The 12,440-nt window shown below is 40.4% G+C and overlaps 1 protein-coding gene and 1 pseudogene across 4 annotated transcripts; both read right to left on the bottom strand.

Annotated features, from left to right (window-relative positions):
- Positions 1–755: 755 nt before the first annotated feature.
- On the bottom strand, positions 756–2,859 carry LOC121715685 (annotated as a pseudogene).
- A 2,852-nt stretch (positions 2,860–5,711) lies between these two features.
- Positions 5,712–8,587, bottom strand: LOC121715906 (cytochrome b ascorbate-dependent protein 3). Of its 4 annotated transcripts, none has more exons than XM_042101948.1 (7): positions 7,836–8,587; positions 7,233–7,430; positions 6,824–7,032; positions 6,393–6,547; positions 6,125–6,293; positions 5,945–5,954; positions 5,712–5,900 (listed from the first exon to the last, which is right to left on the bottom strand). In XM_042101948.1, the coding sequence occupies exons 2-7, from the start codon at positions 7,405–7,407 to the stop codon at positions 5,887–5,889; spliced, it is 732 nt and encodes a 243-aa protein (XP_041957882.1). In that variant the 5' UTR covers positions 7,408–7,430; positions 7,836–8,587; the 3' UTR covers positions 5,712–5,886. The 4 variants fall into 4 exon arrangements, with proteins under 4 accessions (XP_041957882.1, XP_041957881.1, XP_041957880.1 ...); XM_042101947.1 differs by having other exon boundaries at positions 5,712–5,954; positions 7,836–8,109; positions 8,329–8,584; XM_042101946.1 differs by having other exon boundaries at positions 5,712–5,954; positions 7,836–8,067; positions 8,329–8,584.
- Between the last annotated feature and the right edge of the window lie 3,853 nt (positions 8,588–12,440).

Here is a 12,440-nt window from a genome sequence, read left to right as displayed (position 1 = left end):
TGTTTCTAGTCAGACATAAAAAAAAAACCAACCAACTTGTGTTACACCCAATTACCATTTGTTCAATCAATTTATGCTGAAAAACAATGAAAGCAATGTGGCATTTAGAAGGTTGTTCAAAACAGACAAGAGCTTTTGTCTAATTGTTCATGGTAACAACAAGGCTCTAGTTTTTGCTCCTGAATCCCACACCATCTTTCATTGCAGTCACTGGCACACCTGAACATGCCTAATGTAGCTGATCAAGAGCAATTCAATTTTGAGCCATGTGTCAGTAGGTAGGCCTAGGTAAGGATTGGTTTGGTTGGTATCCGAGTTTTTTTTTTAAGGTAACAAGACATTTTGCTTAGCAAGATTGAAGTTTAAGGACGACTTCAAAGCCAAGACCAAAAAAATAAAAAAAATAAATAATAAGTGCGCTGAACATGGGACTCCTCATGTAAAGATCTCATAAGGTCTCTAGGTTGTCCAAAGGACTCCAAAGGCCAGTGCTGGCAGTGCCCTCTGCTGGTTATTTTCCATTGAATAATGAATCCAGGTTTTTGTATGTACTTGGTGCTACATGTCCAAACAAGACATATGGCTGTCTGGTTTGACAGACAATTTGGACATGATCAGTTAGCAGATTGCAACACACCAGTGTAAGACACAAAACCCCCAGAATTTGTAGGACAGACAAAGTTGCATAAAACGATGTAGCCTCACCCACTACCAAAATTGTCCTCGGAGTAGCAAGAAACAAAGTAACAATTAAGTTCAATTAATAGCATTTTTATTTATAAATATTAAGATATTAGCAACACATGTCACTATGTATTGTTGACTAATTGGTCCCAAAGAAGCCTCCAATTCCCACTGTTCATCTATGAACAGAAGAAGAACATGCATACACAGATTAAAATATATATTATATATTTTGTATTTTTCATGTGTTGGAGTCACGGGTACGCTGGCGACTACGCCGCTCCATCCGCAGCATCTTTATTTTTTTTAAGCGACCTTGGGTGTCTTGAAAGGCACTTTAAATAAAATGTATTATTTATATACACACACATATATATGCAGTTTAAATAGATGAGCTAGACCAAGTTCCTTACCTGCAGCCTCTCCTGTTCCACAGGTAGAGTCACAGCAGAGGCACATTTCATCATGCTCTCCGGCAGAGGTCCATCTGGGAAGAGGACAGCACTGAGCACAAAGACACACAAAAGCAGTCGTCTTGGCATTTTGCTTACCGGTCATCAGAGAAGGAACAAGCCTTGTGGTTGGACATTATTGATGCTGGGGTTGCCACCAGCTGACAGGTAATATAGATCTGGAAGGGTGAAAGTAGTAAGTCGTCTGAAATTAGTCCTCCCCCCCTACACACACTTCTCTTACATAATTTCCAGCTCCCTGTGCAAATCTAAAGGCTTCCAGTTCAAACTGCAGCTTGCCATCGTGAGACCTGGGCAGGAAGCGAGATCTGGAGCCGGTTAGCTTGGCATCAACGAGACACCTGCAGGCAAGAAAGGCTTTTCAAGATGACCATAAAAAAACCTTTGTCATGGTAAAAGAAACAGTCTCCCATCAAAAACCTGTGATTAAATTTGTTAAGCTACCAACTTCCACCAGCTAGTTTAATCCAGTGTTCTCCATAGGCAAGGGGTCAACAGAATTAACTATGAAACAGTAAGCTGCAATCATTTAAAAAAATAATCTACCTATGGGTCAAGACATGCCACAAATTTACAGACACTCACCCATAGTTCACAATGAATGAATATCTGGGTGACGTCTTCACGTCAGGGACTGCAGTGGCCACACAGGAGTGGGCAAACACACGCAATGGCACATGGTTGCACTGGATCACTGAGGCTTCAATGTGCAGGATGTCTCCCAGGTAGGTGTTGGGGACCCGCTCAAACTTCCAGTCATCTAAAAAACAACAAATAGTGGAGGTAAGGGCTACAAAGCTTTGGCTCATCTCTACATGAATTCATATGCAGATCCCACAAACCTGTCATGAGTCTCAAGGAGAAGACCAGGACCTCCTCGGCAGCCTTAGTGGCAGCAAAAGGGACCCAGGTTGGCCTGAGGGCATTACTGCTCACATTATGCTCCCTAACATTAAAATAAAACGCATGACACTTAAGGGTCTTCCATGTGGCATGGCACAAAGACCTGACCAAATTGGTTGGTAATAACTTGACACTTAACGGTTTTTACCTTTGAAAATGTCAGCTGATAACAGTGGCATTACTTGTCCTCATGATTGTGGTTCTAGGAAGAAATTTAGGCACATACACAAGTGTGAAGGTATACACTAGTTCATCCTCACTCATCTATGAAGGAAAGATGAGGACGGTGTCAGTTTGTATTCAGTAACACTAATCACAGTGATAGAGATAACACTTCTTGAAGTCATAAGAACTTACTACTTATGAGTAAACATACAGTACCTGAAGCCTGCTGCCACACCCATGCAGTTCAGATTCAAAGACCAGAAAGTGTGCAGAGAGGTCCTCCTCTGTGAAAGCACAGTCACCAAGAGACAGCTGCTGGTTGGATCAGCTGGCCAGTGCCAAAGAAGTCTCAATGCACATACACTTGCACATCAGCCTCTCCACACCTCACGGTCACAGAATCAGCCGGTACTGGCACATTGGGGACAATCGGTACCTTAGGATCTTCTGGTCTCTTGAGAAATGTCCATTTCAGCTGCTTCACATGAGCTTCTAGTTTTGCCTGGGACTGAAAAGGAACAGGCTGCTGCACAGGCTTGCGAAGCTCTTCACATAGAGGTTCCTGATTAGCATTCTGTAGATCCTGTGGCAAAGACCCATTGAGAGATCTGTACTCTCTCCATGCCAAGGCAATCGATTAGCTTTAGTCTGGAGAGTAATTACAAATAGCATCAAAATAACACTAGGGCTCCCATTGCTAAGATCTAAGCTCTACTCTCCACTAAAACAATCTGCTGAATAGAGCTCTCCTGCTTTTTATTTGGTGTTGAATTACATAGGCCCCACCCTATTCTTGATAAGTCAAATTATCATCAAATGATATCACCTGTTAACACTCTCGGATTGTTTACCTGAAACCCATTAAGATTCAATTTAGAAAAACAGCAGCTGGGTTTCATTCAAAATTAGTTAAATGATTTAGTTCTGTAAACCAAAAATAGGAGATTTTTTTGGAAACACCTTGTACAGGTTAGAATATATAGAAAATATCGGGGGGGGGGGTTCCCGAACCTCTGTGTGAAGTCGCTACTATGTTATTCACCCCTGATATCTGAATCGGGCCCCTCGGCCACATAACATAAGTGCGTGATGCATCATTTAATGGCCCTTAACCATTACAACACTGGTTATGTTATTCACCCGTCATATGAATGTGTGCTAGAAATCCTGTTGAGATACACATTCAAAAAGCAGTTATTTGCTTTTAGCTCCACTTGTATACCAACCATTACGCCGATTCCCAGGTGAGTATACAGGGGTGGGTTGGATGTGTATGTGCACCTAGGGGCGTACTGGTTCATAATCCATCCATGCATATATATATATAAGGTTTATAATCAGTGCATCTGCCATGTCTTCATACAACATTTCTTCCAATTATTTCCAACCAAATCTTCAAAATTGGCTTTCATGGTCTATAACAGGGCCCGGCCTTTGGTCATTCAGTCCATGAGCAAAAATACTACACTACAATTGCATGTTTTCAGACTTCACAAAGCATTCTTTATAGTATAATAAATAGTGATGTCAGACCTTGACACTTTGAATCAGAGATTGGTTAATGTTTTAAAACAAAAGTTCAGAGGGGAGATTTTATTTAGACCAAGAGACACTTGGCAGTGCAGACTCACATGGAGAAATGGACCTCAACCACAAAATAAATAAACCCCTCCAATTATGAAGGACAAGAAACTCTAGAAATGTAGATTTAGGGCATTTTTATTTAGAATGCAGACATTTGCAAAACAGTTCCGTTTTCATTGTTGACCTTTATTAGCCCCAAGGATGCCTCTGACTCCCACTGTCTATCAAAGATAAAATACTTACATCCGCCAAAAAGATAAATATTTTGCATAAACTTTAAAAATCTTGCAGCATCAAACATTTAAAGGAAAACTTGGCAACTATTTCAACCTAATAAACCCGTTTAGAAATCATTTGGATGGTTAAATGACCTGTTCCGGTGAAAATGGTGACTTTTCCCGCTGCCCCTAGCGTCCCCAGGCGGAAAACCAACCTTGCAACATTGAGACTACCGTCCCGGAAAGAGAAGTGAGAAACAAGAAACTTGTTTTAAATCGTGTTTCTTACCTTGTAACATCCACATTGTCTACCGAACTTATGCTAACCGTTTTGCTAGCTTGTAAACAAATCCATGTGCTTTATCATTACCTTTTTCCACAGTTTGAAATAGCATAATGCACAATTTCTACAGCAGAGGGGGAAATCCTGCCAAGTTTCCCTTTAAGAGGACCATGCTATACCCGCAGCCCCTCCTGTTTCACACATAGCTTTGGCTTTACAGCTTTGACCTTCTTAGGATTCTTAACAACTTTCTTCACTGATGGCTTTCTTAGCAGACTTCTTCATGGAAGGTTTCTTCACAGCCGTTTTAGGTGTTTTTGAGACAGCTTCCTTGACGATTGAATTGTCTTATTGACTTTGAGCTTTCAGCGCCTCAAGCAGCAAACCTTATTCCTGTGTCTATTAAAAAAATAACACTATCGATATTATGCAGAAACCATGAGCATCCCTGATTTATACATACAATTACCTGACAAACTGACATCCTCAATGCATCGGGAGGACAAAATGTCACTAACATATTTTCCACTGAATCAACTTAAAGATGTATTAACAAAGCCTGGTAAGACAGTTATGGCCACCACTTAACTCTCATTTAGAGATGGTTTGCAACTGTGATTTGAATTGAGAATGTTGCTTGGACATGCTTGGCAGGGGCTACGCCTTTCTGTCTCCAGATGTTTACAGACCGTTGTTAAAAGAAGAGGTGATGCAGCACAGTGGTAAATGTGCCCCTTTATCGACTTTTTGAAAATGTCACATTTAAAATGGACATATATTTTCCAAAAACAATACAATTTCTGTTTTCACAGCTGATATGAACAAATGTATTCCAGTTTAATTTATTTTATTAAAACTTTTATGTTGGAGGCTTTTTTTTGTGGGTTCTTCTCTGTAGTCTTGCAAAGTAGGGGCAGCCGTGGCCTACTGGTTAGCGCTTCGGACTTTTAACCGGAGGGTTGCCGGTTCGAACCCTGACCAGTAGGCGCAGCTGAAGTGCCCTTGAGCAAGGCACCTAACCCCTCACTGCTCCCCGAGCACCGCTGTTGTTGCAGGCAGCTCACTCCGCCGGGATTAGTGTGTGCTTCACCTCACTGTGTGTTCACTGTGTGCTGAGTGTGTTTCACTAATTCACGGATTGGGATAAATGCAGAGACCAAATTTCCCTCACGGGATCAAAAGAGTATGTATACTTAATTTGCAAATATGCAGTCATGCAAAGAGGTCGGCTGTTTGGAGATCACACTACTGCAAATGGATCTCAAGGCCTACTGCCATAATACGCTCCTCAAATGTCCAGCATGTTCAGTAAGTATAAAATCATGTAGATATATACATAGTAGAGAGTGAAATAACAATCAATTAATCTTCTACACAAACTACAACACTCAGATACAGATATATACAAGCATAACATTTATTCAAAATTTCCGCAATGAGTTTGCAAAAAATAAATTGTAAATAAATTACTTCAAAACATTATATGCATTGGCTAGCATATATGTTTCTTTCACCATGCAGATGAATGTCTTCATTCTCTCTTTACGTTGCTGTGGTAACTGTGGTTCTGTGCCCATCAACTTTCTTCATGTTGCTGTGGTAACTGTGGTTCTGTGCCCATCAACTTTCTTCATGTTGCAATGGCTGGAGTGATAAAATTAGGTCACTGTGAATATTTTTCATTTCTGCTTTTCACATCAATGCTCTGATATACATTTTTTATTTTCTAAGAACAAGTTACACATTTTTCAACTTTAACTAACACTACCAACACCATATTTTGCACAATATGAAGTGATGTCTCTAAGCCTTACCCTATAGCCTTCTACATCTTGTGTAGGCTCTGGTCGTTGCCAATTTTGGTTAGACAGGATGTACAACACCACTAATCCAAATGCAACAATAAGAACTCCGAGAAAGTTAGCAAAGAGGGCCTCTGGTGGCAAGTTCTTGTAAGGCTGTGTTCCATTCCCATTTCCTTTTCTAGATTCAATTGATAGTACACTGCTTTTAATATATAAACTGACAGTATATACCCCAATGGATGCATAGACACATGATTGAACAAATATTGATACTTACAGAGCAAAGAATAATTTTTCATTGATACCAGATATGCAGGAAATTATGCCCAGAACTAGAATGATTCCTCCCATCCAGACATGAGTAGGTTTGATCAGTTTGCGAAACTCCAATGGAGAACATGGCAGTAAGAAGGCAGCAAAGCCACCCACCCACTGACAATAAAACCACAGGCAGAGACACTATCAGCTTCCCCTTTTATGAAAAAAGTACAACTCAAAGCTCCATTTTAAGTGTATCTATACCAGGACTAAAGCAATAATGAAGGGAAAAATCCTAGTCAAATCTGGATATACTGTATCTACAGTGTCCTCTTGGACAGTAATCATATATGCAGTGGAATCACACATTAAAATATTATTTATGGTAGTGCAGTTATGGGAACAAATATGTGAAATTTTGTTCCTGTTTGTCTCAATCAACCATAGTACCTGAGAGGCGAAGAGAGCCACGGTGCAAATGCCAATCCAGCTATGCAGCGAATACACATTGGGGATGTTTTGGGAGTTGTGATTACCAAACACAGCACAAAGTCCAAGAATGGACAGAATCAAAGCCAGGAGAAGAGTCCCAGCATGAAGCAGTTTCCATGGAGTCTTATTTTGTCCCCAGGTTAGAGGCACACGATACACCACAGCCGCTACAGTAGTTAGAAAGAGGAGAAATATCTTATTATTGTGCAATACCTAGACATTACAGTAAATCCACAGTAACTACGGAAGTATGATTGATCGCGGTCGGCAATTTACAGAAGAACGCATGTGATATGCCAGAAGGGGAGAGGAAGAGAGAAACAATCTGGAAGTGTAAGACAATGTGTCATTATTTCATTTCACTCACCATAACCATACAGCACCACCAAACCAGTCACCATAAGAACAGGGTGCCAGTTGAACTGTTTGCCCGAACCATCCCATGCAAAGCCGCCACGCCATGCAGCGTTCCAGTAGGACACAAACACCACACATAAAATCCCCAGGCAAAGGCACAACAAATAGGAAGGGTAAAAGGACATGATGGACCAAATCCTGGTATGCCCTGTCCAAATGATAGAAAAAGGATGCCCTGTCCAAATGATAGAAAAAGGGTCAACTCATATACATATCAGATTCAGATATAATGCTAAGAAATTAGTTGAGATTGAGACATAGCCTACACATGTCATTTTAAACCAAGGCTTATTGAATTTAAAGTTGACACTGACATTCTATAAATTCAGATGCCCTACACATGATGCATCACTTATTGTACAGCTTTGTTAGAGATAAATTAATACATTTACAAATCTCCTGGATGAGACCTGGATAGCAATATTAGTAATCAAATAGCCCCTTCAACAATATAAGTCACAACTCTGCTTTTCCATTACAAATGTACTATATTGTAACTCAAGTTTGGATTCGGTGAATACACAGACCAAATATGACATTTAATTCATCTCACCTCTCACTTCTCAATTGGAGCAGCTGCAATTGTAGACCAGACGTCCAACTGCCAATCTTTTTTGTGAAAGTCCCGAGATGGTTTCATAGTACCACCCCCCAAGCGGCTCAGTAATAGAAATTTTGAATATTTCATTTCATTTCAGTTCCTCTTCCTTTGAGAGATGTTCCACTTCAGGATTTTGTTCTTATTTAGGTGTATCCTCTTTGAAGTGAGCCTATCCTCTTGAAACCTTCAGGCGAGGAAATGAAAGCTAACTAAAATACATTCCCCACTTTATCATGTGACAAGGAGGGTGACAGACAAAACACACACACACACACACACACACACACACACACACACACACACACACACACAGGTAGGTAGGCTAATTAAACACAGTGCGTCTGACAATTACAGATTTGTGTGCTGACCAACATACCAGGAAGTGCACACATGTACGAAATTCATAACCATATACCAACACACACAACATAGCCTACCTACCTACCTAACTACAACTATCACCACCACCACCTGGGTTCAAACAAGGTCGAGGTTGAGTTTGGTAACGTGATCCTGCTGAATCAATCTTGAGCCGTGTAAAAGCAGTCAATAATTACGCGTGAACAGCAAAAACTATTTGCCCATGCCTTTCCTCATATGAAGGGTGCACTTAAGCAATCCCTTACTTCACGCAAAAGAAACAGATAGGGTGGCAGTCTCTCCGAGTTTGCGTAAGGGACAGTCCTCCTCTCCACTATTTCCTTGTTTATCGCGAAGTGACCGATGGGAAATGTCGTTTTCTATCCATATGGTTTCCGCGAGGAAAATGTAGAGCAGAGACAGGCCCGGAGTGGGTAATCGGGAGAATCGGGAGAATTCCCGGTGGGCCGCTTCACTTTTGGGCCGGTCGAGGGAAAATATTGACATTTGTCACGTTAATCTATCTTCTCTTAAAGTTGGCTACACACGTTCGCATTCTATGCCTAACACCGCAGCCTCTGCATGGGTTGTTCTCCCCTCCCATGAAAAGTTAACTGGTTGGGTCCATATAGCCCGTCTTTCCTAAAAAGTTTTCTCCTATAGCCGGGCTGTGATAAGCGTCAGGGAGGATGGATGGTAGAAAGACGCCATGAGGGACTGAAAAGGCCAGGAAAAAAAGACGAAAAGTATTGGAAGAAAATGCTGCCAAATGTGCCAAACTTCCAATTTGTTTTTGAAGAGGACAGACATAAGTGGCAACTGGTAAAGAGAGATAGCCATGATTATAACGGAATTGGGCTAATAACCTACTGGACGTTGTAGCGTTGTCAACCTATTCGCAAGTAGGCCTAACATATTAAATAAATTAAAATATTAGGCTTTTTGTATCATCCAATATGGCGATTCATAGACTTTGCAAATATTATTAAAATATTGCTAACACAACTCAAGCTTGATCTGTGTATAGCCTAGGCATAAAAACAAAAGTAGCCTCTGAGCAGCAGATCAGCCAGTCCCCCGCTGAAAATGATGAGCCCGAAATTAGCTATGACTACAGGTACAAGTAGAAAGGATAATAGAGTTAACCATATGAATTAAAGTTATTTTATGTAAGAAAGAGCAGTAGGCTATATGACAACAGTAGGCTACATGATCAACGTATATGCCTTGTTTGCTCAGAAGTGGGTGTAGTAAAGGAGCAAATCACCAAACAACAACATAGCTGACCCATGCAGAAAAAAACATGTAAACAATACAGTAGTTCAATATGCCTCTTAGTGGAAATGTGGGATACATTTCAAATGCTTTATTTCTTCCTTCCTGTTTTTGTTAACTTATCAACCTATCCTTGTGGAATAGTGGAATATTGGTAGCCATAAAAACTACAGGATAAGAGCTGAAATGTTGCCTTATTTATCCAATTTTCTACCACCACTAAAAAAAGGGCCGGTCCTGGCCCTGAAACTCCTGGGCTGAAAAGTGGCCCCACTCCGGCCCTGAGAGCAGATCATTATATCAAAGATCTGTTAAATATTTCATAGGCCAGTAAGCTTTTTGAGTGTTCTATTTAGTCACTAACGGTCTGTCCATAATTAAAAATTTCTGGAAAACTTCACTGCACAATTAGCCTGGTCCATACCGCCTGTTTCTTTTCGTCATACAGTCTGGCATACTAGGCTTGTTCGTCTTCATGCAGATCTGTGCAGATCTGACTTGATGTGATGAATGCTGGGTTGAACACAATGCATACTGGGATGGACACAATGCTTACTGGTTAGAAATCTTGTCCGACTTCTGTCAGCCGGGGAGGGACTTACCACCGTGTCACCATAAGAGGCGGACAGAGTAGACAGCTTCATTACTTGAGTAAAAGTACAGATACCCTTTGTTAAATTTTACTCAAGTACAAGTAAAAGTACAACAGTCAGATGTCTACTTAAGTAAAAGTACTGAAGTACTTGCCACTGTGCTTACATTTACAGAAACAACCTACATGGAGTTATAAAAAATGTTAATGTTAATACCTTGGAGAATGTAAAAGGAATTGAAAGTAAAATCAAGTAATTTTCATCTTTTTACCATGTTGCCAGGGATGGGCAGTATTTCTAATACATGTATTTAAAATACGTATTTCAAACACAAAATACTAATTGAAAATTGAAATAGTCTGGCGAGGTGTGGCCACAGGTTGGCACATTCCCGGGATGGACCTGCTGCGTCTTCATCCATTGTTTCGTCCATTGTTTCATCTCTTATCTAAATCTGACCATGGAGTTGACTTTGCCGGAAAGCTGAAGGTGATTGCTGATAGGCTGTCCCAATCAGCGGCGCCTGCACAATCCAACCATGTTTGAGAGGGAAACAACAAATTGAGGGTTTCCGAGATTTTTCTTTTTTCCTTTTTTTTTGAAAGAAGTAACGGGTACTCACTGTTATGGATAGAAATGTAGTGGAGTAAAGAGTACAATATTTGCCTCTCAAATGTACTTGAGTAAAGTCATGAGTACTCTCCAAAAATGATACTCGAGTAAAGTACAGATCCCTCAAAATTGTACTCAAGTACTGTACTCAAGTAAATGTACTCCGTTACTGTACGGCTCTGGTCACCATGTCACATGACCTTAAAATAAGGTGACCAGATTTCTGAGACAAAATTCGGGGACATTTTCAGTTGAGAAGCATGTCATGTACTGAATAGAGAGCTATCTCTTTAAGAGGAACTTTATGTTATGAAGTGTAATTGGGGAACCTGTTTAATGTTACACTTGCTTTTGGAATTGGGAGTAAAACGACAAGCAGTTGAAACCGGTGTCCGAGATTTAATTCTGTGAACATGTAACTACTAACAGTTTAATAGTACAACATAAAATATAACAAAGCGTAAAACATGTAATGTTTTAATCTTTGTAAACTTAAAATGGGGACACTGTCCCAGGGGCGTCACTAGACTAGAGCTGCATTAGTCCAAAAGCCCCCCTAGGGGGGTTCGGGGACATGCTCCCCTGTAAGAAAAGTTGGTATATTTTAACGTTTAAATGCATCAATCTGGTGCACTTTGAAAATAAATTCAGAGGTTAGACTTCATTATTCTTATCTATGGATGGAAATATTTGTGCTGTAGCCTAAACTTGCACTTCAGAATTTTAACCATGCACATACAGGTGGAATGGTTAATATTGCAATAAGTTATGATATTGCCCAACCACAAAGCATATTTTCTTTAGTTTCACAGTTCAGAAATGGTCCAAAATAGTATTGGCTACATTTCATCACTCACTAATAGGGCCTATGTGTTGTCAGTCTTATATCAAGAAAAAATAAGTCACGTCTCATGATTATTTGTCTTTATATTTTTGTCTTAATGTCACTAGGAAGCATGCCAGTAGAAATATAGGCTATATTCATATTTGTAGGTGATTGTCTGGAATCTGGCAATATGAGAACCATTATGGTGGGATAGGCCTACTCTGGCTAAACATTTACAAAAATGTTTGTACTGACATAAATAGTTTACATGAGAATAGGCCTACGTTATAATTTTGGCCCAAAGTTGGAGACCATGTAGAAATTTATTTGCAATTTCAAAACCGGACTACTCAGGAACCGCTTGTTGTAGGCCTATCGATGCTAGAGTTGTTACATAAGTTTATTGTTAATTTTCTCGTGAACCATTTATCACAGCAACTTGGTGCTAATATCATTGGAAAGCTTAGATTCCGGCTGTTCATGTGATATCTGCGTATGCTATCTGTGTGACGAGTACTCCGCAATTTTAGTTTAACCTAGACTTTAGCAGCTGGCACGTTCGTGATGAATAGTTTAATAAGTCCCCCACACAAGTGGTTTCATTTTAAAGATTCTACCGCGCTGCTATTCCACCAATCGAAATAGCCTACCAGAAATATGGGCATTCTAACATCTCAGAGGTCTGAGCTGAGCGCTTGCGGCTTGCTTTGACTGGCTTGAGCCTGTGCGTGAAGTTTGCGCAACTGTAGGTTTGGTCAGTGTGTTCTTTCTTTCTTTTATTCCAATTTCGGGTCTGTCACAGTGAAAACCGGGGACAGCTCCAGCTGGGGACAGGTCACCGAAACCATCTGGTCACCCTACCTTAAAATATCGCGGGAGTCTTAGCCTGCA

This window comes from Alosa sapidissima, chromosome 8 (assembly GCF_018492685.1).
Source record: "Alosa sapidissima isolate fAloSap1 chromosome 8, fAloSap1.pri, whole genome shotgun sequence".
In the NCBI taxonomy this organism is placed as follows: Eukaryota; Metazoa; Chordata; class Actinopteri; order Clupeiformes; family Clupeidae; genus Alosa; species Alosa sapidissima.
This window is presented reverse-complemented; position numbering and strand designations above follow the sequence as displayed.

Bases quoted from the DNA above. Each gene is read 5' to 3' on its own strand.
- LOC121715906 (XM_042101948.1), bottom strand. From the start codon at position 7,407: ATGTCCTTTTACCCTTCCTATTTGTTGTGCCTTTGCCTGGGGATTTTA. The intron at 7,033-7,232 runs GTGAGTGAAATG...TAACTACTGTAG, and splicing joins GGTGGTGCTGTATGGTTATG to CGGCTGTGGTGTATCGTGTG. The intron at 6,294-6,392 runs GTAAGTATCAAT...AATTGAATCTAG, and splicing joins GAAAAATTATTCTTTGCTCT to AAAAGGAAATGGGAATGGAA.